General features: G+C 37.0%; 1 protein-coding gene across 4 annotated transcripts in view; it reads right to left on the minus strand.

Moving 5' to 3' along the window:
* Positions 1–885: 885 nt before the first annotated feature.
* The window catches only part of inpp4aa (inositol polyphosphate-4-phosphatase type I Aa), a 28,908-nt gene continuing 6,761 nt past the window's right edge, over positions 886–23,032 (minus strand). The window contains exons 2-24 of one of the 4 annotated variants that reach the window (XM_017704659.2): positions 18,912–19,159; positions 18,396–18,440; positions 16,563–16,681; positions 16,252–16,368; positions 16,029–16,108; positions 15,784–15,892; positions 15,502–15,592; positions 14,603–14,750; positions 14,352–14,482; positions 12,080–12,184; positions 11,537–11,645; positions 11,144–11,161; positions 10,583–10,769; positions 10,017–10,235; positions 8,480–8,786; positions 8,241–8,273; positions 7,952–8,124; positions 6,147–6,270; positions 5,352–5,619; positions 4,661–4,758; positions 4,408–4,520; positions 3,999–4,153; positions 886–2,673 (exon numbers count right to left, since the gene is read on the minus strand). In XM_017704659.2, the coding sequence (XP_017560148.1) occupies positions 2,541–2,673; positions 3,999–4,153; positions 4,408–4,520; positions 4,661–4,758; positions 5,352–5,619; positions 6,147–6,270; positions 7,952–8,124; positions 8,241–8,273; positions 8,480–8,786; positions 10,017–10,235; positions 10,583–10,769; positions 11,144–11,161; positions 11,537–11,645; positions 12,080–12,184; positions 14,352–14,482; positions 14,603–14,750; positions 15,502–15,592; positions 15,784–15,892; positions 16,029–16,108; positions 16,252–16,368; positions 16,563–16,681; positions 18,396–18,440; positions 18,912–19,011 (2,982 nt within the window). In that variant the 5' untranslated portion in view covers positions 19,012–19,159 and the 3' untranslated portion in view covers positions 886–2,540. The remainder of the gene's footprint in view (positions 2,674–3,998; positions 4,154–4,407; positions 4,521–4,660; positions 4,759–5,351; positions 5,620–6,146; positions 6,271–7,951; positions 8,125–8,240; positions 8,274–8,479; positions 8,787–10,016; positions 10,236–10,582; positions 10,770–11,143; positions 11,162–11,536; positions 11,646–12,079; positions 12,185–14,351; positions 14,483–14,602; positions 14,751–15,501; positions 15,593–15,783; positions 15,893–16,028; positions 16,109–16,251; positions 16,369–16,562; positions 16,682–18,395; positions 18,441–18,911; positions 19,160–23,032) is intronic. The other 3 variants (XM_017704663.2, XM_017704661.2, XM_037539218.1) reach the window with 3 other exon arrangements.

The following is a 23,032-nucleotide window of genomic DNA, read 5'->3' on the forward strand; positions in this document are numbered from 1 at the left end:
CAGGGCTTTGTTTAAGCATCTTGGCACATAGATGATTCTTAAATGATTCTTAAAATGAGCATCACACTAAACTCTCTCGCTCTACCAGTTAGGATGCTTTCAGGAACTGGCCTGTTATTTTTGTCATGAATTTGAACTTGTCCCATGATAATGTGGGGTTAATACTATTGAAAACCTTTGGTTACAGAGCATGTGCTAATGCACCTAAGAGTATGTTCTTTTAGCAATCTAACAGGTGAACATGGCACAGTAGGCAGTGTTAGGATGTTTATAGGTCTAACCACACATATGTAAATATACATGTGTATATGTATAAGGTTTTCTTTACTTAATGTGTTGAAATAATTGCATTTTAAAATCTTGAGAAAGTAAATATTTGGGAATTATTATTTTGACTTTTTTTTGAGAAAATAAGTAATTACTTTAGGATTCTGATTCAAACTTTCAACATAACTCACAGTTGACATACTGCTGCCAGAAACTGAGGGGACAGGGGTGTCTGCAGTTTGCGTAATCATTTATATTCATAAGTGTTCACATTCTTGGCAAGAGCAAAGGTTTAAAGATATTTGTAAGGCGATTCTTTGGTGTAAATGGAAAACATAAACCATTGAAAATATTGAACAGTTAGTTATTTAATGCAAATTATTTTTAATGTTTTAAATGACATGTTTGAATTTTAAGGGGTATTTTCTTTTAAAAACATAAAACTAAACATGCCTTTTAAAGAGGTAAGAGTGGTTAGAAGAGGCTCCAAAATCAAAACAGTATCAAAATAGTATCAAAGTGTATGTTGCTGTCATATGGAACCTTTTATTCATTACACAAAACTTTTTTTCCTTTTTCTGTTAGTTTGTGCCACATAAACAAAACACTCAGCAAAAGAACGGTTTATCACCTTTAATAGCTGCTTGTTTGCAGCTTTGCATTATGTACAGCTAAGCTTGGGGCTGTGCAGAAAGATGACTGTTTAAATCATCATAAAGAGCCATGGTCAAATTAGTTCAACATTACAACATTACATTTAAAATACATTGGTGACAAAAGCATTAAATAAGAGCACAAACAGAAAATACAAAATAAAAATATGAAAAACAGTCACATTACAATATCTTTACATATAGTGAAAAAACTAAACAGTAAAAAAAAAAACTTTTTTACTAAATAGTGCATCATCTAGTTGTTTGTCAGAATTTGCTGCATGCAGATATGTGCAAGTCTACTTGTCCTTATTTGTTACAGCTCTAAACGTGTATGTGATCTTATCAAACAGCTTACTTAACACTCACACAGGAACTGGTTCAGTACAAGTGTGAGTGTGCTACTGAAATATTCATGTTCTCCAACTTTAAAGGACTCAAGTGTGTAGAGCTTCTCATTTCTCATGGCATCTTAGGGTTCACACTGAAATGAAATACATAACAACAGAATAATGTAATGTATGGGTCAATAAATTATAACATCCAATCAGATGCCTTGTTTTCCACATTATAAGAGCAGTGGTCTCTGCTATAATAGTCCAATAATGTCATAATTCTCTGCATAACTCTGCTAAAAGTATGTTAACGTCTATTCACAACTCTTTTTTACTGTACAAACACTACCTGTGATTGGCAACAGCAGGAGAAAGGCCTTTTCCCTAAACATATACAACCCGTAAAAAGCACATGATGTCGTAAGTGTTGTGATAGTCTAAAGGGCTCATTTAAAGTGTAATATGTAAACTCTCGTGATGAGGAAGGACTTGATAAGACGTACTCTGCCACATCACGTTTGGTAAGATAAACGGTTTGCTGAAAATAAGTTTCTACTTGTTTACATATAGGGGAGAGGGAGAGAAGACAGCAGTTGACACTCTTAAGGCAGCTACAGTACAGTGTATTAATACATGATAAACAACAATGCTCGTGTATATATTTGGTGCGTTTGAGAACTCAGTAGCTTTGCAGACTGTGCCTAATTGTCAGAAATGTTCAAACTGATATTAATCTCATAACATGTACACACATCTCTTAATTATTCAAGAACATGCACAAAACTGATAAGGGATGATAAAAGAAAAAGCTATTGTTTTTCTGATATGTTTTTCATTTTTACTTTTCATGTTGAAGAAATTAAGCCTGTAATTAGGTATCTTAAAATTATGTTCTGTACTGACCAAACACACTAAAGGAAATGTGTCCTTTGTAATGGGGATTTCATGGAATTCCTTCACTTTTCAGCTTTGCACTGATGCTGAGTTCTGATGCTTGATAAAACATTTACAAGGATGCTACTAGCCTTCACTACAACCCCAAAAAGCCACTGAAATACCTTTCTACTAGTCTCCCTCCTGATCACCTTTGCTCTAGTAACCACTGACCAATCAAAGGACGGCAGTGAGCAAAACACGGACTTTACCCTTTGTCTGGCTACAGGAAGTGTTCACATGACTGCATTCACTGCAAAGTTTCATTCAGATCAGTGGTGACAGAGTAAAGGGGACAGGCGAACAGCCTGGTGATGAGCAGGTGAGGTGGGTTAACAGATTAGCGTTCATATCAAGTCTCCACTTTTCCAAAAGTGCCCTCTGGTGGTCTGTACTGTTTGGGGAAGGCCTTCAATTGGAGCGAATTGAAGGCATATTTTCTGCTGCCCACGTTCTTCATGGTGTTCTCTCTCCTGCAGCCCTCACTGTAGATGGAGATGGATGAAAGGGAATATTTAGAGAAGTGCAAAAACAATTGTTTGGCATAGTAGCTGGTTTTTACAGCCAACATGGAATTCTGAACCTTTTTTACCTGGTTAGTTCACATCTCTGGTCATGTTAAGGAAGATTCATGATATATTGTTTAAACACAAACTTCCATCAAAGTGTAATGACTTTTGCCTGCCTCTAAAATATCATATGGTTTTTGGATACACCACTAAAGCTGCACAGAGAGGAAAAAATATTATAAACCAATAATATAATATTATGTTTTACCTCCCTTCACACCACCCCACCTGACATTTAACAAAAACACTGAGCTAGTTCAGACACCCTCCCTGAAAGTGGAAGGAACAGACAATCAGAACAGATCTCATGTGCATATCAGTCTTAAAGACAGAGTAACTAAACAGTTTGTTTAATGCTGAAGAGAAGAAGGAAAATGTATATTTTTATAATGTATTTTTATGTATAAATGAATTATGATTTTTTTTTTTACAAAACCCCATACAAATGTTATGAGCTCCAGAGGCAAAAATATAACACAAGAAAAAGGACCAAAAAGGTAAATGAAACAATACAGCTTGACACAGTGACTGCAGTGATTCACAAAATTGTTAGATTTGATTAGATATCATACGGAGGTGTTTATAGTGGGCTCTGTATGATGTAGGAAAAATAAGGAGTGCATGAAAACTTGCCTTAGGTTTCATTTTAATAAATAAATTAAATAATAAAAACACTGCAGATTTCTTCACACTGCCTCATTAAATACACCTAATTCAGCTCATCAGCTAAGTAGCAAGGCCTTCATGAACTGAATTCAGAGTGTTAGATGAGGGAAAACACTAATCTCTGCAGCACTTTGGCCTGGAAGGTCCCCAGTTTGACATGCCTGATTTAAGACATTTCATATTGTAAAAGTATGAGAATTTAGAAAGGCACAGTGAAGTTTCCTTGATGCATGCATACTGCTTTTAGCAGCATATTATCGCTTTTGGGACAAAACCTTGTGTTTCCAGAAAAGGAAAATACATTTTTATGTTAAAAGTTACTATAAATTGAAGACAAAAATGGAGATAGCAACATGTGTACAAAAACAAAGACCTGTGCTTTATAATGTGTTTTACAATGAAATCAATTGTGCTTAGAAGAAAATAAAAGAAAAAAGTCATGTCTTATCAATTCAGCCAATGACCTGAATTATTCACTGTTAAACAGACATTTTGAATCTAGAGCATCACTGAGGGAACCTGATCACTCTTTCTTTTTCTTTTCTCTTTCTCAGGCAATGGCAGGACAGCCTCACCTGCGCATGCAGTCCAGGGCCTGGGTGAAAACCTGCGGGGCCAAGCAGTGCTCCTGCTGCAGGATCATACACTGTTCCAGAGTGACAGACATGGCTGTGCGGTCCTTTGCACTTTTACAGCTGGTCACCCGCACGCCATTCAGACGGCGGCACACCTGGGATAACAGCAGGTGAGCAGTGGTGGGGAAAAGATATCCGTCAGATATGTAGAAGATTATAAGCACTTTTACACAGTCAATTGACTTGTTAATAATTGAAGAAAGAGTTTTGGTTTAGTGAGTCTGTAAAGGACAGAAGGTTTAAGGTAAAACCAGATAGGTACAATGTGATCACTTCACACTGAAATGAATCCAAATGAATGACACTCCAATTAATTCAGATTATAAAGACCAATAGTAAATGACTGTACCTCTGCTGCCTGCCACAGGATGTCCACATTCTTACTCTTTCTGGTGTTTATATTTTGACTGAGAAATTTCAATAGCTCTGGTACACAGTTCTGACTGCGCGATCGAGGCAGACCTGGAGGAGGAAATAATGACTTACTGAAACATTAACCACTACAATAAAACATTAATCTGAGATAAACTGGGATAATTCAATAACCAATGATTTCTATAGTCGTAATCAGATAAAATTGTAAATTGAGCTTGTTTACTCACAGTCCTCCGGCAGCACTTCCTTAAACTGGTCATAGTAGGAGTTGAGTCGTGCCAGACTCTCCATATTGACTATATCCTGTAGTGATGTGTCACCAAACCTTTTGAATAATATAAAGTTCATCAATATTACTTTAATGTTTTTTATTCTTATACTTAAAGGGCACTTCCACTGATTTTTCTAAATTTATGAATAATTAAATGCTTAAGAAAAACTAGAGTTGTTTGGTGTGAAATTCTCAGTGGTGGTGATAGGAACCAGGCATCTGAAGAGTATAATGCTTCCAAAAGCTCCATCAAAGAAAGTTATTAAATGAGATGGTTATAAAAGTTGTCTGATGTCTGAGACATTGTTAATGCTAGTTTTGAGATAAAATGTTGGCCTAAAACGTATTAGATTCTCCCCTTCACGGCTCTTTTATCACTGTCAACATTACATATAAAAACCTCCAATTCACATGTACGTTCACCTTGTGGTTTTGCATGATAAATAAATTAACTGCATTAACTTTTATGTTGCTATGAGTTGGTATGTTTCTCTACAATGAACCATTTACATCAAACCACTCTTATTGACTTTGTTTACATCTCAATGATTGAAAATTTGAAAAATAAGTGGAATTCTCCTTTAAGATAATCAGTTTTTCACAACATGAATAAATAAGATATTATACAGCAAATTTGTTCTGCTTACTTCTCTGCAAGTGTCTGCTGTTCATTGATTCCAATGTTGAACAGCACTGGCTGAACACGCAGTAGCATCCCGTTTTGGATCTCCCGTGGCAACACATCAAACATGTTCCCAGGCAGTGGGACACGGACATTAAACCCATCTCTGTTCCCCGTGATAACAGGCAGCATGTCAGGCCCAAAGCTAGAGGTTGCTTGGGTGACCTTAAAGGTGACGTTCCGAAGGTCCATGATGCCAGTGCTCATGTCCTCCAGCATGGCCAGCTCCTCCCCTATAACACAACGACAGAGCTTTGAGTTCCATTATGATTTTCTATTATAAGAAAATTATAATAATGATAATAAAAACTGCACTTGATACTTCAACAGTTCTCGTTAACACTTAAAAATGTGTTACAGTGTTTAGAAATTGTAAAAAGCTTTAACTATTAACTAAACAACAGTTTAAAAGAACAGAACACATCCTTATGGTTTTATACACTGGCATTTCTTTGATGTTGCATTCACAATTCCAACCCCTCTTATTTTTTCTTAAAACGTGCTTCAAAAGTGTTAGAAAAGTGTCTCAAACCTTAATTTTGGATTTACAGTGTACTTTTGTTTTTATTTAACTGGATCATGGTATGATAGAATTGTTGTTGTTTACATCATAAATTCTCTCTACTTCAATGTGATTTTGACAATTAAAATATTTTCTAAGCCACTCTGTATAAAAACATCCACTAAATAAATAAATGTACATTCTTAACACAATGCAAATAAACATAAACATCAAATGCAGACAAACACTAACACTTACCATAAGTGCTAAGCAGACCCTCAAACTGGACCAGTAATCCAATAATGTGAAGCTGTCTGAGGAAGCCTTCTTCACACAGACAGTTCCTCAGCTTTGTCACAAACCCACAGATCACAGCCGTCAGCTGAAAAGAGAGAGATGCATTCACCACAGATATGGATTATTATTACATAATGGATACATTCAATGACCCACTGCTTAAAGTACGTATGAGGAATATGTACACAGACCTCAAAGAATTATTAATGATGGCTATTAATTCAAAAAAATTTCTTCAGTTTAATACTAAACTGAGAAAATAACGCACTGAATTGAATGCACACATCATTTCCATTGCATAAGATGTTACATCAGCTTAAGCCTCACATTTTGCTTATTCTCGGCAAAAACTGTGGAAATGATTCAAGTTTAAATGAAATGCATTTTTTATACAGAACGCCATACGATGCTATTTGTGTTTGTATCCACATTTTTTGATTGTGAAGCTAGAACTCCTGAGTTGTGCACTATTGTGTTCTATTCGGTTACTCTGTTATTTGTGTAATGACAAATACTGAGACGCTGAGGCCAAACCTTAATGACTTCTGGTTTTTGGATATACAAACAATGACTCATGATTTTAATAATCAAAAAATTGAATTGATTTAAAATAGATTTAACATTTTCCAATTTAAGTGAACAAAATCTTGTTATTCTCATCTAAATTTTTCTTTTCATGATCTGGATGCTGTTGTCAGCTGTGTTGTAGAACTTCAAGACTGTAAGTTAACGGTCTGTTTTTATTCTCTCTGCCTCAACATACTTTGGACTTATTTCAGTTTCATGGTAAGGTAGACTCTTCAAATTCCAATGTTTTCTCTAATTCAAACATCCTCTGAGGGCAGAGCAAAATGTTATTATTAAAATGTTTTCATTTAATATAAAAAAGGTATGTTATTGATTGGTTTATAATTGACTTAGTCAACTTTAGGCAGTGATTCTGAAAAAGTCTCGGAGAAGAAAGGGCAGAGAATAATCTCACCATCATATGCTTCTATAAGTTACAAAGCAAAGATAAATTAAAACTAACTATTAAAGCATATATAATTATGCTTTAATTGCTTTAATAGAATAAAGAATTTACAAAATAATCTACAAATATAGTATTTTACAATTTTATCTCATTACTGTAGCACAGTGATGGTCAATGAGGTTTATATTTTACTTGTACCACATAACATTTTGTTGTTTTGATTCACTTCCTTAGATTTTATAAGGAATATATTAAAGTAAAAAGATTCAGCAGTTAAAAGTAATACAAACAAATTTTTTTCTAGTTGAAAAAAGCAAAAATATTGTACATATGGTAATTAGTTCTGCACATTGTAATGTAGAATTACAGTTTATTTGCTGAATTTAACTTGGGGGGGTGGGGGGGGGGGGTTGGCCAGCGCAAAGGTTATGGTATATTTTAGATATTTTTTCCAATATGTTAAACTCAGCAAATAAACACATTGTCACTAAAATTTGCTGAAATCTATCTTGTATATGATGTTTTTACTTATTTTCACATTGAACAAAATTAACCAAGGTGTTCAAACTCTTGCGTGTGAGTACACTGCGATTCTGAGAATTGGGGACAAAATGCAAAAAAACCTTGAAATAGAAAAATAAGTATTTAAATATGTTTTCCTGAACCATATAGAGATCTAGTTCATCAGCTAATTATATAAATATTTTATCTGCATGATGACTGATAAATATGTATGGACATAGTTTTGTGAGAATGACTCATTTGTTTAGTCATTATGTGTGAAGGTCCTCACTGTTTGACAGAAGACCACGTCCCTGCGGTACTGTAGTGTCAGACTCATGCCAATAGTGGGAGCGCAGTCCTGCATCAGCACAAACACCATAGACTTCTTCGCTTTGTCACTCATCATGGCCACACACTCATTCAGTGTAGTCAAGAGTGGATACAGAGCATCACTCCATTCACCTGCAGCATCACACAGGTAACACATTTCACTCATTGCATAGATCCAGTACAATTAAAACAAACTAAGCTGTTCTATTTTAAACTTGCACAAATGAGACCCACACAATCAGGCTTACCTGGAGAACTGCCCTCAACACCGGGGCTTCCATCTGTAGAGGAATGCAATATGTAGTTTGTATTAGAAAAGCTTTGGGGACTACAGAATATGTTACTCGTGATTTATAATACAAATAAAACAGGAAATTATATGGTCTTGCAGAGAGTTGAATAAGGATGTAAAACTGAAAGCACTAGACAAAGAAGTGCTGGAAGTTTCAGAACAAAAACATGTTATAAAAATAGTGTCTGGACGTACAGGAGGATCTGTAAGAAGAGGGTGCACATGCAGAGGTCAGAGAGAGGGATGATGGTAATGATGAAGGGGACTCAGGGTGAGGATGTGATGAATAAAGGGAGGTGGAAAGGGAGGATGAAGCAGACTCGTAGTTGGGGTTGATCCAGAATGCGTCGCCCTGGCTACCTCTCTTGCTGGTGTTGGGCTGCTGGTCAGAGAGGAAGACGTCCTCACTGCTGTCGCTCTGCAGCCTCTCTCTCGTTAGCAGCCTGTCCACACAGCGGATCACACATTCCAGACTCTTATCGACATTTAACCACACCTTCTCCTGCAGCAGAGGAGGGGAAAGGGGACCAGAACATAGAGACAACAGTCTGAGTAAAAGATTACCCTGTATATGTGTAAACATAGGTGAACGGTATCAGGCACATTTGACAAACACTCATATTTTCAATTTTTCTTGAAAAATTGACATGTAAACTTAACATGTTTTGTTTTGGTTTTATATATCAAAAACAGTTCCAGTGCTGCATGATATGGACATAAAATGCAATGTTTGATAAGCTGTGAGATATCACACTGATGATATGAGAAACTTTGGTGCTGGGTGTATGAGGTAATTTGGTCCGTCATCACAGGCCTTAATAATAGTGTTTATCATGAAAACACATATTGCATTAATGATAAAAATTGTTGCAATGCATTTTTACATAAACATTATCCAACCTTTCTTTATGCCTTAAAGGTTTTTTTTTGCTATGTCTTTAAGTCTGATATATGGAAATGTATTGGCCTGTTATGATGGCTACCTGGTTCAAAAAGCAGGTCAGGATGCAATGTACTGAACAACTTAAATCATCCAGGACAAAGAAAATGAACTTCAGCCTTTTCTTTTGTATGTCTAGATCCTGTTGAAAGGCACACAATGATACACTTGCTTCTTGGCAGCCACGAGAACGATTTTAACTCTACAAGAAACTCCAGTAACACCATTCCTTAGAATTTCAAAGTGAATGCTTATCTGAACTGTTGTCGGCTGAACTGGCAGCTTTATATAAATGTCTTAACAATTTTGATGTTAGAACTATGGACATGACAATTATCTGCCAATGCAAATCCATGATCATTTATAAAATGTAGAAACTGAGACTAAATCAAATCTGGATTAGCACTACGGAGAAATGTCAGATTGATGTCTATAGGGTTAAAAATGCGGTTAGAGAAGTAAAATGCAGGCATGTTAGCCCAGTGTCATCTAAAGGTTCTGCTCTTATGGAGTATGGTAGATTCATTGTCAAATATTGTTTTGAAATATTGGTCAAATGTAAACATCTGATTCTGATATCATCAGGCATTCCTAAAGACAACCATGATAAATTCAATACGTATTGTTTCTGCAGCTTAGTCCACGTAAACAGACTCTATGGACTAGGGGGTGAACTGAAAATTTTGAAGCTTGGTCAATGTTTACATACTACATCAAACTTTATTTTAAAAAGCAAAGAAAATACGGCCCCTGTATACCTGTCAGCACTTTGTGCTAGTTTAGGATGCTTACCCACTCTTCTTCATGCCAGTCCACGTTCATAGAGGCTCTGTTCCCTTTTCCACTCCACTTGGCGTGTGGTGAGCCTTGGTCATTTCGGAGAACCACGCGTTCAGTGTCTGGTGCAGAGGGAGAGGCTTTAGAGGCAATGAACTCTGGCCGTGCTGCACTCAGGGCCTGGATAGCTGAGGCCAGCAATTTATTGTCACATACAGTCACCAGCTGCCTCGTCTGAGATGGAAACAGAAGAGCAATGTACATAATGAAGAAGAGGAATATAAAAGGGATATTGTGTTGAAGAATGTTGTATTCTTAAAATGTTTGTAATACAGTATGCTTGGCAGGTGCAAGATGTGATACCAAAAAGAAAATGCATGATCCAAAACACTTATTTATAGCACAAGGAGAGCAGAGAGTAAAGAGAAACAAAACAACTGTAGTTGTCTGAGTTGTGGTTTAAGAGGAAGCAAGAAACTAAAAAAGGCAGAACGAAATGATGCCAGAGAACAAAACAAAGACTGACCAGGGTAATAAACTATGTAGCACCAAGTTTCATAAAGCACAGCAAACAGTCTGACCTTGTCTGTGAGGATAGCGAGGGTTCTCTCCAGTGCATTAGCTGACCGCTCTTTAGCAGCACGAGATAAGCGCTCAGTGTAGTAGCTGACCTGAGTCTTCAATGTGTTAATGTGGGAGATAATCTCTTTCGCTCGTACCACATCCTGAGACTGGTACACCATTGACTGTGGACGTGATTCTCCAGCACTGAGAGGAGAGGGAGAGGCAAGAGAGGTATAGGTGGGTTAGTCCATAAGAGCTTGAACAGTCTCTCTATCCATTTTTCATCTTTCTGCTGTCTTTTTCCATCTAGATGGTGATGATCAAAGTGTACATGTGAAACATTCACTCAGTGCAACGTGAACACATGTATGTACAAATACACCGTACAGAAGAGAGTGCTGTGCACAGGGGCATCCTACAGTGGTCCAATTTAACATTTAGTGAACACACAAAAGTCTGAACTAAGTAATTTATGAGCATGAAATTAAAGTGGCAAAACACCAGCAAAAGATAAAACAACATGGAGCACCAGCACTGATGAGAATGAACATTTGAAAATCTGTATCCCCATAACTCACCCTTCATCCTCAAATGCACTGATTAGAAAGCAAGCATAAAAAAGCAAATGATTATTACTGCAAATATATTAGTTAGAAAAATGAAAGGCAGAAAATTCCCAAATGTTAAGAGAAAGAAGCAGCAAAATTAAGCAAGTATTTCCAGAGAAAGCAATAATGTCCCTCAACCATCCAGAACATCACTTAGCCAAACTTTTGGCCAAGCTGTGTGATCACATTCCACTGGCCAACTGGTATGCAGCAATCCTAATATGACTGAAAGTTCTACGTCCAGCTTTCCCAACAAAGATTAAATCAAGCCTCTAGTTTACTGTCTCTACTGTAAATTACCTTTACTATAAGATTAGATTAAACCGAAGCAGGAAGAACACTGAAGCCAGGCTTGTATCTTACTGTTTCTTGGTCTCTTCAAACTTCTGAATAAGTTTCCTCAAGCCACTGCCTTTAAAACCTTGATGGTGTGCTGCAGGGGCTCCAATAGTGACCACATCATAGGTTCGGTCTGTAGGAAAATATACTGCTTCAACCCAAGGTTCATGCAAACAGGAACATAAATACATAGTTGCCGTAGATACTACACTGCCTTGTATCCACTGGCTAGATACCAACCCAACTAAAGTATGGTTAGTGTTTTTGAGCATTTGTATTTGTCATTACAGCTTGACCACGCAGCAAATATAGATATTGCTTGGTTAACAACAAGATTAGGGGCAACAAAAAAGGCACTGCATTGATTGTCAAAATATATCAAGCTAATATTTAATGAAAGTTATGCTGTCAAAAAAAAACTTGTGACTCATCACCTTAATTAAAACATTTAAAGACTTTTTTAGCAGCATAAAGGGAAACATGATAATAACTGCACTGCATCCAAAGTCCAGCCTGCTATGCTGTGGCATAACTGAACATAATCAGAAAATATCCAGAGTATCTTACCATATCCTGACTCGCCCTGTACTCTTATTCTCTGCAGGTGGAGGTTGGTGGGCACAAACTCTAACTTTCTTTCTGCTTTCAAAGTACTGGATTTGAAAGAGGGACCTGATAAGAGAAGAACAAGTAACAGAGGTAAGAGAATCTGTTTTAAAGGCATGTAATATTATAACTTGGGAATAGGTACTATTTAATGGCCTATTATCTTATCTAAACTGATTATTATAATCATAAGCTGTGTAACCATGTTACCAAGTAACCACTAGGTTCCAAACCCCCTGCCCTGCATGTTTTAATATTTTTTCCTGCTTTAACACACCTAATTCAATCTATGAAATACTAATCAACTCCATATTTCCTGACATCTTGTCAGAGTTACATTCAGGGACTAAGTAGCTTTGCTACTTTATTTAATTAAAACTTGCCATCAGAATAGTTGGGGCATGTGGTTGTCATGTTGGGTATAGTAAAATGTGTCTCATAGAACTGAAGCTTTCTGTTTGCTTCTGCATTTTCTATTACTTACTGAAAGAAGCACCAATATGCTGTCATTTTTAGTGATTGTGCAATGTGCAACGTTACTGTTATCTGATTTACATCATTGTTCCATTTGTCTTATTATTTTTCTGCTAAATTTTTGTCTCCTCACTCGTTCAACATTTTTCAAGATACTGACACACTATGTGCCCAAAGGTATCCAGACCTCACTTCTCATTAGTGAATTCAGCTACTTGGGTACATATGTGCACCAATTGCTGACACAGTCAATGAATTGTACACAAACAGCTTGTATTACCTCCACAGAAAAGCACGGCTAGTAGAAAGAGCTGCTCTGGAACAGCTACACATGAGTATAGGGTCACCATGCCCAGTGCCCAGAGTCATCTAGAGGGGTAGAAAGCCCAGCAGCATCAGGCTGTTCTCTGGAGTGATGTAGCACCATCAAATACCATAGGCATGACCTTGAGTGGGGTTTGTGATCTGGCATCTAGTGTAAAGCCTTCTCAGAAGAGTAGAGACTGTTACTACGGCCAAAAGGTGGACAAACTCTCTATTAATACTCCTGATTTTGAAAGGAGTGTTGAACAGATGTCTACAAACCTTTGTATACATAATGTATGCAGGGCAAGGATACTTCAGGACCCAGACTAGAAACTACTGAGTTACTGTATCATAGTGAAGCACTGTAAGTCAGATATGCATAGTGTAGTGATGCAACTGTAACTACTTTGCACTACGGTAAGCCAGTGCTGTTGTATTTCTGTTACATAGTTAAGCAATAGAAAATGAGAGGGAGTGTATTATTGTGTGTAACACCGACAAGCGATGATGAGGCAGATGCATATGCGAAGAGAAGCGAGATTTATTAGGGGCAAATCCAGATTCAGGGTCAAAACGGTCCAGGGTCAGAGAGCCAACACTGATAGATCATGGAACAGACATGATGAAAGAAACACAGACTAAACATACAATGGAAGTCAGAAGAACAAACACCAATCGATAAAATACACTACAAAGAATACACTACAAAGACCAGCAAACAACTAGGGAAAAACACAGGGCTTAAATACAGAGACAACAAGGGTTAATAAGACACAGGTGATAAACACAGGTGGTACAATTAAGGGCAGGGTCTAGAAACAAGGGGGCAGGGCCAAGAAAAAGCAAGGAAGCAAAACAAAAGCACATGGAGGATTGGGAGGGGCCAATCGTGACCGTGAAATAACCAAAAAAAAAATTATAATCAAGACTGTGATTTGGAAAGCGAGTGTCGTAGATCATCAAAGCCATGATGTTATTTGCGATAACACATGACCTCAAGTGTTTTATTACTTTTATACAACAGTTAAATAAGTAAAGAAATAAATAACGTGGGTCGTGAACGTGGCATTCAATATGCTTTAATGTGAGCAATTCCTTCCGCCAAATTATAGTTTTTTAACAAGCAGCTTGTGGCAAGATGAGTCTCATCTTCAGAATCTGGCCAAATTGGCTTTAGGTCAAATGTGATCTTAAAAGTATCCATTTTCTGTTTGTGTGTAAAGTAAGAAGTATAAATATTCAAATGGATAAATATTCAGAGCGTCTCCTACAGCTGTCAAAGTCCTTGCTTAGCAACAGCGTCTCAGCGGAATGATAGTGTTTGTGAAAAACCTGTGATGTTATGGTGAAATAACAGCACGGTTAGAATGCTTCTCAACCAATCAGCTTGCATGACTGGAACTGTTGCATAAGAGACATTTAGGTCTACAAGGAGATGGCAGTCCTTTCTTACCCTTGTACTCATGAAGGTCACTAAGCGTTTCTTGGTAGGTGAGAATGATGGTCTGGTATTGAGTGATGATCTGCCTCCTCAGATTCTCCCAGCATGGAGACAACTCCCCCAATTCCTCCAGCTCGCAAACCCTTTACACACACAAGTGATTACACAGATATGCAAAGATGAAGAATTTCTCATTCCCTCAATCACAGAATCAAATGTTTGAACACATGCACCAACACACTTTCACACATTATGGAATATACCTGGCAGCATCCTCCTCCAGGAGCAGTTTTACAAACTGTCTGGGTATGTGGAGAGACAGCACACTCTCCGCCATCTGCTCCAGCACACGAAGGTGGTTGCCATCGGTGGTGGGTAAACGGTACATACGTGATATTGTTCCCCCAAATACTGCAGAAATGCAATAACAAATCATTGTACTTCATTATTTTTTTTCAACAGGTACAATGTGTACTAATCAACAGCACTTTGCCATGATGCAAATGTGCCAGATTTGGCCAAATGGGCCAAATGGGTCAATTTTTCCTCTGCTACCCCTGAGCAGGTTGGTGTTAAAAATAAAAATAAAATAAAAACAAAGAAAATCCACTAAACAGGTCAATTCTTGTATCAGTTAACAAGTTGTCAAATCATAGGTGAGTAAATTCATCCATGTAATTTTTATTACTTTAATTAATTAATTTAATTAAAGGCATTATTGTTGTTTCATTAGTGTTTGTTCAAGTGAATTAATTGTTAATGCACTAAAAACAATTATCTTTGTTAATTTCATATCTAGTAAAGGTTACTTTCTTTAAGGAATATCAATTGATATTTTTACATGAATATAACATATTCCTACTCTTAAGTCTTAATGAATGCAGTGATAGTTTTGACACACAGGTGAAATTGTAGGGAATTTGAAAGAAGTATGACTCATATAGCCTCAACCACCCTGCTACACATTATTAAGTTATAAATGAGGGAGCTTGTGGATAATGAGCTCTTTTTACCAATTAAAGGACTAAAAATAAACATATGCTCCCAGGCACATCTGCTTCAGTTTCAAAAGTGAAAGGTTTTTGAGACAGTGGAAAATGATATACTAATAACTCATACAGCCCAAAAAACAGACATCAGACATAATTATTCAGACACTAACCAGCCTTTAATAGTGTATCTTTGCACAGAGAAGCAGATTTTGCTCTTATCCCCATGGATTCCGTCAGGCTCTCATCAACAGGTAACACCATCTGTGACACGCAGAATGCACAGTTTATATGACACCTATGTAATGCATAGATCATGAGTAAAGACTGCACATCATTCATTTATTGAAAGTCTGTATCTTTGCCAGAATAAATGTGATCTGTTTACAGCAGATCTTATTCAACTGTCCAGTTTAAATGCACAGAAACATTACTACATTATAAACTCTACTCACTCTGCCATTAACTGTATCTGTCCGTGTCAGTGGAGCCCTTTGGTCTTTCTTTTCCTCCATCTGCCAGGAAATAATGGTGATGTTGCCCACCCTCTCGTTCTCTGCTGATCTGAACCATTGAACAAGCAACAAACTAACCAACTACATTTCTCAGACTCTTATCGTGAATTGTGAGTTTGTGGGTTGGTTTAATCAGAGCTGCGTTAATTAGTACTTCAGAGTCTGTGTGTGTCTTGTACACCTACCTTAGTGTGAGGTGTAGTCTATGATATTTGTCCTGTAGGAGTTCTTTGACTGTGAACATGGCAGAGCCCAGCAGATACATCTGTTTAAAACATTGAGACAAAAAACACAAACACTTGGCTCTATGCTGCAAAATGTCATAGATCAAAGTGGATAAAGAGCAAAAAAGTTAATGTAATGTTTAGTATAAATGATGATTTGGATGTAAAGTCAGAGGTCTCTCACCGTTCCCTGCGAACGATCTTTGACATCATAGACAGAAAGTTTGACTTGAGTCTGCTGGGTGATCAGAGAGTCTTGGAAGAAAGCGATGCTACTAAGGAATATTGGGTTACTTGTACCCTTCAAAGAGAAACAAAAACCATTATAATATACACATCATAAACAAAATGCACACAGTCTATATTACAGCTGGGGTATTTTAGCCTTAATCTTCAGAAGTCTTTTTTTTTTTTTTATAATTTTGCCACACTGAAAAAAAAATTGTAACTGCAGTCTTGAGTCTTATGCAGCTCCATGTACCCCCACCCCCTCACCTCTATGATCTCAGTCTGAGCATGCTTTGTCCAGAAAGCTTGAGGAGGGGTGGTGCAGCTCACCGCAACAAAGCTACTGGGCTTTCGCTCCAATGATGGAGTCACTAACTCGCTGCATGCTAAGAGAAAAAACAGAAAAGAAAAAGTACTACTGTCAGTAGATAGAAAATATGGGTTGCAGATTAAAAAAAAAAAAAAAAAAAAAAAAAAATATATATATATATATATATATATATTATATGTATGACTAGACAATAATCAGCATGATTATACACACACATATATATATATATATATATATATATATATATATATATATATATATATGTATGTATGTGTGTGTGTCTATATATACCATTTTATCACCTTCACATACTGTATAGGTGCACTTTGTAGTAGCAATTACAGACTTTAGTCCATCTGTTTCTCTGCATATTTTGCTAGCCCCCTTTTACCCTGTTCAGGATCCTCATGGACCCTCACAGACCAGGTACTATTTTGGTGGTGGATCATTTTCAGCACTGCAGTAACACTGACATGGTGGTGGTGTGTTTGTGTACTGTGCATATCACATGTGGCGGTACTCAGCCAATCAGATCTGTGCATTACGATGAGCACTGTCACTTGAACGAGGAGCCAAAGGAAAGTTAATTCACATGACGTCCTCTAAAAAGAAAAAACTGACAAGAATATTGAAATATGACTAAATTGTACTTTATTTGATTTGATATTCAGTTGTTGACTGCATAAAATATACCTACCAGGCTTCATCAGTATACAGTATATTGCAGTGAATCATAATGGAAGTTAGACATCATGATGTTCCGAACCTTTGCTTGAGGAAATTTTCTTGAAATGGACCTCATTGAATTTTAATTAAATACCCCTACTCTAGTCCTTCATCAGTGGTCACAGGACACTGCCCACAGGATGCTGTTGGCTGGATATTTTTGGCTGGTGGACTATTCTCAATCCAGCAGTTACACAGAGGTTTTTAGAAAAACTCCAGCAGCACTGCTGTGTCAGATCCACTCAGACCAGTGCAACACACACTAACAAGCCACCACCATGTCAGTGTTCCTGCAGTGCCGAGAATGATCCACCACCCAAATAGTACCTGCTCTGTGAGGTCCTGACCACTGAAAAACAGGGTAAAAGTGGGCTAACAAAGTATGCAGAGAAATAGAAGGGCTATAGTCTGTAGTTGTAGAACTACAAAGTGCACCTATATAATAAGTGGAGCTGATAAAATGGACAATGAGTATAGACACCAGGTGATATATCTGCTATATATATTGCCATAATTCCTTCAAATATAACCAACTGCACCAGACAACTTAATTAATTAATTAGGAGGAGACCAAAATGAAACTTTTTGGCAACAGCCCTATATTTCAAATGAGACAAATTATCTGACTCAGAATAGCTGCATCATCTAGCCTGAATAAAAAAAATCTAGTTTAGCCAGAGGGCAGACTCAGGAGAGTGCAATAAGACATTTATAGGCCAGCTGTTATCCTTTCTATATTAGACAACAGTAAATATCTTGATAACACAAGGTAAGGGCTGAATTCCAGACTCTGACACAGACCAGTACCTAAACAAGACTGGAGATGTTACAATGCCCTATAAAATGTATTAAAACATTTAGTCCATGTACTTACTGGCAGAATACCTACAAAGTTATAAATGTTTAGAGAACCATGAGTCATTGTGTGAATTTACAGCCATACATTTATTTGGCACTGTTTAAGGACATGCATAATAGTTCAAACTGCAGTGATTTAAATTTTCAGACCAAATAGTGAGGCAACTTTTCTGTCTGCTACTCACCCAAACTGAACTCCAGCACTGGCTCATCAGGATCCTGGCTGTTTCCTGAATACCATCACAACACAAATGAGACATTCTGTATGCTTAATCTTAGTAGGCTAACATAATAACTCTTATCAGTGACACATATCATCTGCAATGATAAAACATGCTGCCATTCATTATACATGCTAACTAGAACTTTTCTTTAAGAAAAGATTATTTTTCTCCATACCACATTTATGTTTTAATGTAGAAGAGGAGATATTTATTATGATATACATCTGTCTGTAATTATTTATTCATTAATTTAAAAAAATACATTTGAGAAATACGGTAAAATAAATAACTTGTAACTTCTGAGGGTTAAGTGTCAATCTTCAACATCCCAAGACATTAGATTCATGCATTGTTGAGTCATAAAATACATAATTAAATTATTTCAAAAAATCATGTGCGACATGATTTTTTTCAGGCTCTCTTCAATCAAAAGTCAAACTGCATACTCAAACTCAAACCCATAGAGCCATCTCTTACCTGCCAGTGTGAGGCCCATCATTTCAGAGGACAGGTCGAATGTGTTGGCGCGGTACACAGACCAGGGCCGGTGGCGAGGGCTGCGCTCTCTCCCTGCCATCTTGGCTCCAATTTCACTAAAGACCTCTGGGAATCAGAAGAGCAGGGCGGCAGAGCAGTGGCCAAAACCCTCACACCTCCGTAGAGTCAGCAAATCCTCCAAAATCCAGGCCTGCTTTACTCCATAAACTGACCTCTTAATGGTAAAACTGGGGAGAGAACACAAGAGGAAGAAGATAACAACAAATATGAAGCTTTCAACATATGTCAAAAATCGGCAAGACCAGCTGTGAGGCAAGCTGAGCACAAAAGCCTCAGGATCTGCTTTAATGTGAGACAGCAGACGATTTTATGCTAGTGAACATGGTCGTACATTATTAATCTGAGTTCAAAGGAAGCCATTTAAAATTAAAACCGGATACAACAGAAACAAGGGCTTGATAAAAAGAGCGGAGACCTAGAAAACTTTTTCCCGTTTGTATGGCTGGATAATTCATGGCCATGAAGAAGCATTTTGCTAATAATAAGATTTGGTAAACTACTTTAAGAATTAAGCACAGAAAGATTCTTTTAACAGATTCCCTTTTTTCAGCAGTGGAGCTTGAAACTTGATTCTTTACTCAGCATGAATTTCAGTTACTTGGGGGAAATCTCTTCTAAACCACTAACAACACTGAGGCATTGCTTGAGATTAAAATCTTGACAGTGGCATAGACTGGCAACAGTTTCTCAGAACACTGCTTGAGGTCTAAGTTATCATACTAGGATCACAAGCTGTAAGGATGCAGGGTCTGAAGGGCCAGCCTTTTCTTTTTCATCATAAAGGACAGCACTCTGCTCTTCAGACCTTTCAGAAATGATTGATTAAAGCTCATCCACTCAGTGCCATGACACACTGACAATGACAGAACTTACTAGTGGCATAAGAGTGCTTACTTTTCTCATCATTTTCAAGTCCTCCCTATGTATTGCCATTAAGATTATGAATAAAAATGAGATGTTTTTATGGTATTGACAGAATTGCTTTGAAAAATGATGTCTTTCAATACCAAACTTCAGTACCCAAGTAAACAATATTAATGAGTCAATAAGCATACGTGTTCCAAAATCTAGAATAGTGATTGGCTGTCTAGATTACATGCATACATATGGATACAGGAAAACACTGTATTCATATGCCTCTTGCATTTTAACATTAATTTCTCTTTTAGTAGGGTATTGAAAAAAGTCCAGATATTGGTATCAGTATCAAATTATAATAAATATTACCCAGCCCCAATTACCACAAAACAAGATGCCTGTTATTAACACATTCAGACATCCAAAGCTGTGAAAAAATAACCTTTACGAACCCAAAACTAAACCAACTCTGCCAAAAAATAAACAGCCTATTTATAACAATCAGTGTCACAACAACATTGTCAGATTTTCTGAAATAACTCAAAAGAAAAACAAACTAAAAAATCATGCCAGTAGGCACATATCTGAATGCTGATATCTAAAATTGGCAGCTGGCAAATGTATAGAGCAGCAGGTAGTGGGCTGTGAATGAGTACTGGGAGGTTTGGCTGGCTCCACTGCAACCTACAGCATACAGTCACCCAACTACCCACCAGCTATCCATCTGCCTGTACTGTGCTGCAGCCTAACTTCTAGCCATTCTCAAAGAGAGTGTGCATTGGGAGGATGCATATTTGTACCTTTTTAATAATGAACCTTTTAAGTAGAAATATAAAACAAAAAGCCAAGTTAATACATGCTGTGAGGAGTCAATGCAACTTAAAAATAACTATAATGGAATAAGTTGTGATTATGTTCTCTAAGTAAAGGTACTGAAGATACCTTCAGGGTATCACTTCAGTGATAGTGTTTATACCCTGAAAGGTACAGTTTTTCAGTACATTTACAGTAAATTCACTATTAGAATTCACAGTTATGACAAGCAATAATAATACAATACAGATGCATGTTGGATTTCAATATTAATGAGCTTTCATTTATAGCTCTTTCTAAACTTTCAGTTAGGATAGGCAGAAATAGTAGAGAGATATTATATTATGATTTGAATTTGATGAAAAGTTACTTCATGACTGTAGTTGCACAGTATGAACGTAGTTAAATCAAATGTAGACGCAATTAACTACATAACAATGTACTTATTTAATAATTACATAATTACACTTACAGATAAATAATGATAACTCAACATAAATAAGGGTTGCAGTTTGTTTTACACAGACACTGCTCATGACCGTGTGTGATACCAAGCTCACATAGACAGAGGACAGTTAAGACTAATAAAAGCGAGTAACAGAAATGAGCTAGTTTTAACCATGACCAGAATAACTGCAATTGAAAGTAAAACCATCCTTATTAGGGCCACAGGTGCTAAAACTTCAGCATAAGGCACATTGCTTATCCTTCAGCCTTCACAGTGGCTCTTAACAGCTTTTCCACATAGGCTTTTCATTCAGGCTGCAGCATCTGTCTTTTAATCTCTTCAAAGCAGAGGGCACTCATGTTAAAGGAGTGGGTTACAGAGTACGCCACCATCAGAACAAAAAGTCTGAAATAGATTAAATATGGAATAATGTTAATTTGCTCAAAATGGGATACTCTGTGTGTAACCTGCAGTGCTCTTTCATGCAGAGTGACTCACTCTTATGAGTCAGAGTCTGTGCCTTTATCAGCCTCCACACAGCACACGAGCTGCTGATGGTTTAGCACACATCACTCCAGAGACAGCATGAAAATTTAAGGCGAGATTCACCTTTTCACTCTCAAAAAATAAAGGCATTACTCTGTAGAAGTCTTAGTCACCTGTGAAAATGATATTTAAAAAGCCATTCATGTGGGCAGTCTTTTGGCTCAGAAATACACTAACATTAGAATGACAACAAATAACTTTAATAGCAAAAATAGTACATAGTTCATGTATATCAATGTTTTTTTTTAACCCTTTCCAAACCTCTCCTCATCTCAGCTCAATTTTATTTGTAGTTATCATCTAATATCTGGTTTATCTAATCAATCAATACTTCATTAAGGTGTAGTGGTTTTGAAGTTGCACAAATACATTTGATGACTGAGGGTGTTAAGGATTAATATGTAACCAAACCAGTATCCTTCTAACTAGCTCACATTATGTAGACTAAAGAAGAAATTCCTATCACTGTTTACTGCACTTGATGGTATTTACTCTAATGTTCCACTTACAAAATTAAAGCTGTCAGATTGAGAGCCACTTTTTGGTTCCCTAAAGAACCTTTCAATGAATGCTTCTTTTGTAAATGAGATGTTCAACGGTGGTGAACTTTTTGAAAAATGCTTAAATCGGTAAAGAATCTTTATATTTTGTGAAGGTTCTCCAAGTCTTTAAAAGGTTTTTGACACTTAACACATTTATAGTCCAGATACATGTTTTAAACAATTAGTTTGGGTGCTTTCAATGTATAAAAAAAAATAACAAAATGTATAAATCAGATTAGATGTATCAGATGTTCGATGGTGTCTAAACACAACAAAAATAAGGAGTGGCTGAAAGATTCTTATGTTAATAATTTCATGTTTGTGTTTTTACTTTACCACAGCATTCAGTATTATGAACATACAACCTATATTTAATAATAATGTGCTAGCTAAAAGCTAATGTACATTTATAAGGAGTATCCTTTACCTTCCTGCTCTTGAGTTGGAGGTAAAAAAAGGAAGTAATATTTTCAGAGGAGAGAGATTCTGCCCCTATTGTATACTGAACCATTTGTCACTGTGTTTGCACACTGTGAAATTAGACCTCTGCATTTAACCCATTTGTGCAGTGAAACACCCCACATGCATGCACACTAGTGAACACACACACACACTAGGGGGCAGTGAGCACACTTGCCCAGAGCAGTGGGCAGCCCTATCCACGGCGCCCGGGGAGCAATTGGGGGTTAGGTGTCTTACTCAAGGTCACTTCAGTCACAGACTGTTAGCTGAGGGGACCGAACCAGCAACCTTCCTATCACAGGGCTGATTCCCTAACCTCCAGCCCACGACTGCCCCCTGTGTATTGTCGGATAGCTTGTATATTTTTTTAC

Source organism: Pygocentrus nattereri, chromosome 6, assembly GCF_015220715.1.
Source record: "Pygocentrus nattereri isolate fPygNat1 chromosome 6, fPygNat1.pri, whole genome shotgun sequence".
NCBI classification, from domain to species: Eukaryota; Metazoa; Chordata; class Actinopteri; order Characiformes; family Serrasalmidae; genus Pygocentrus; species Pygocentrus nattereri.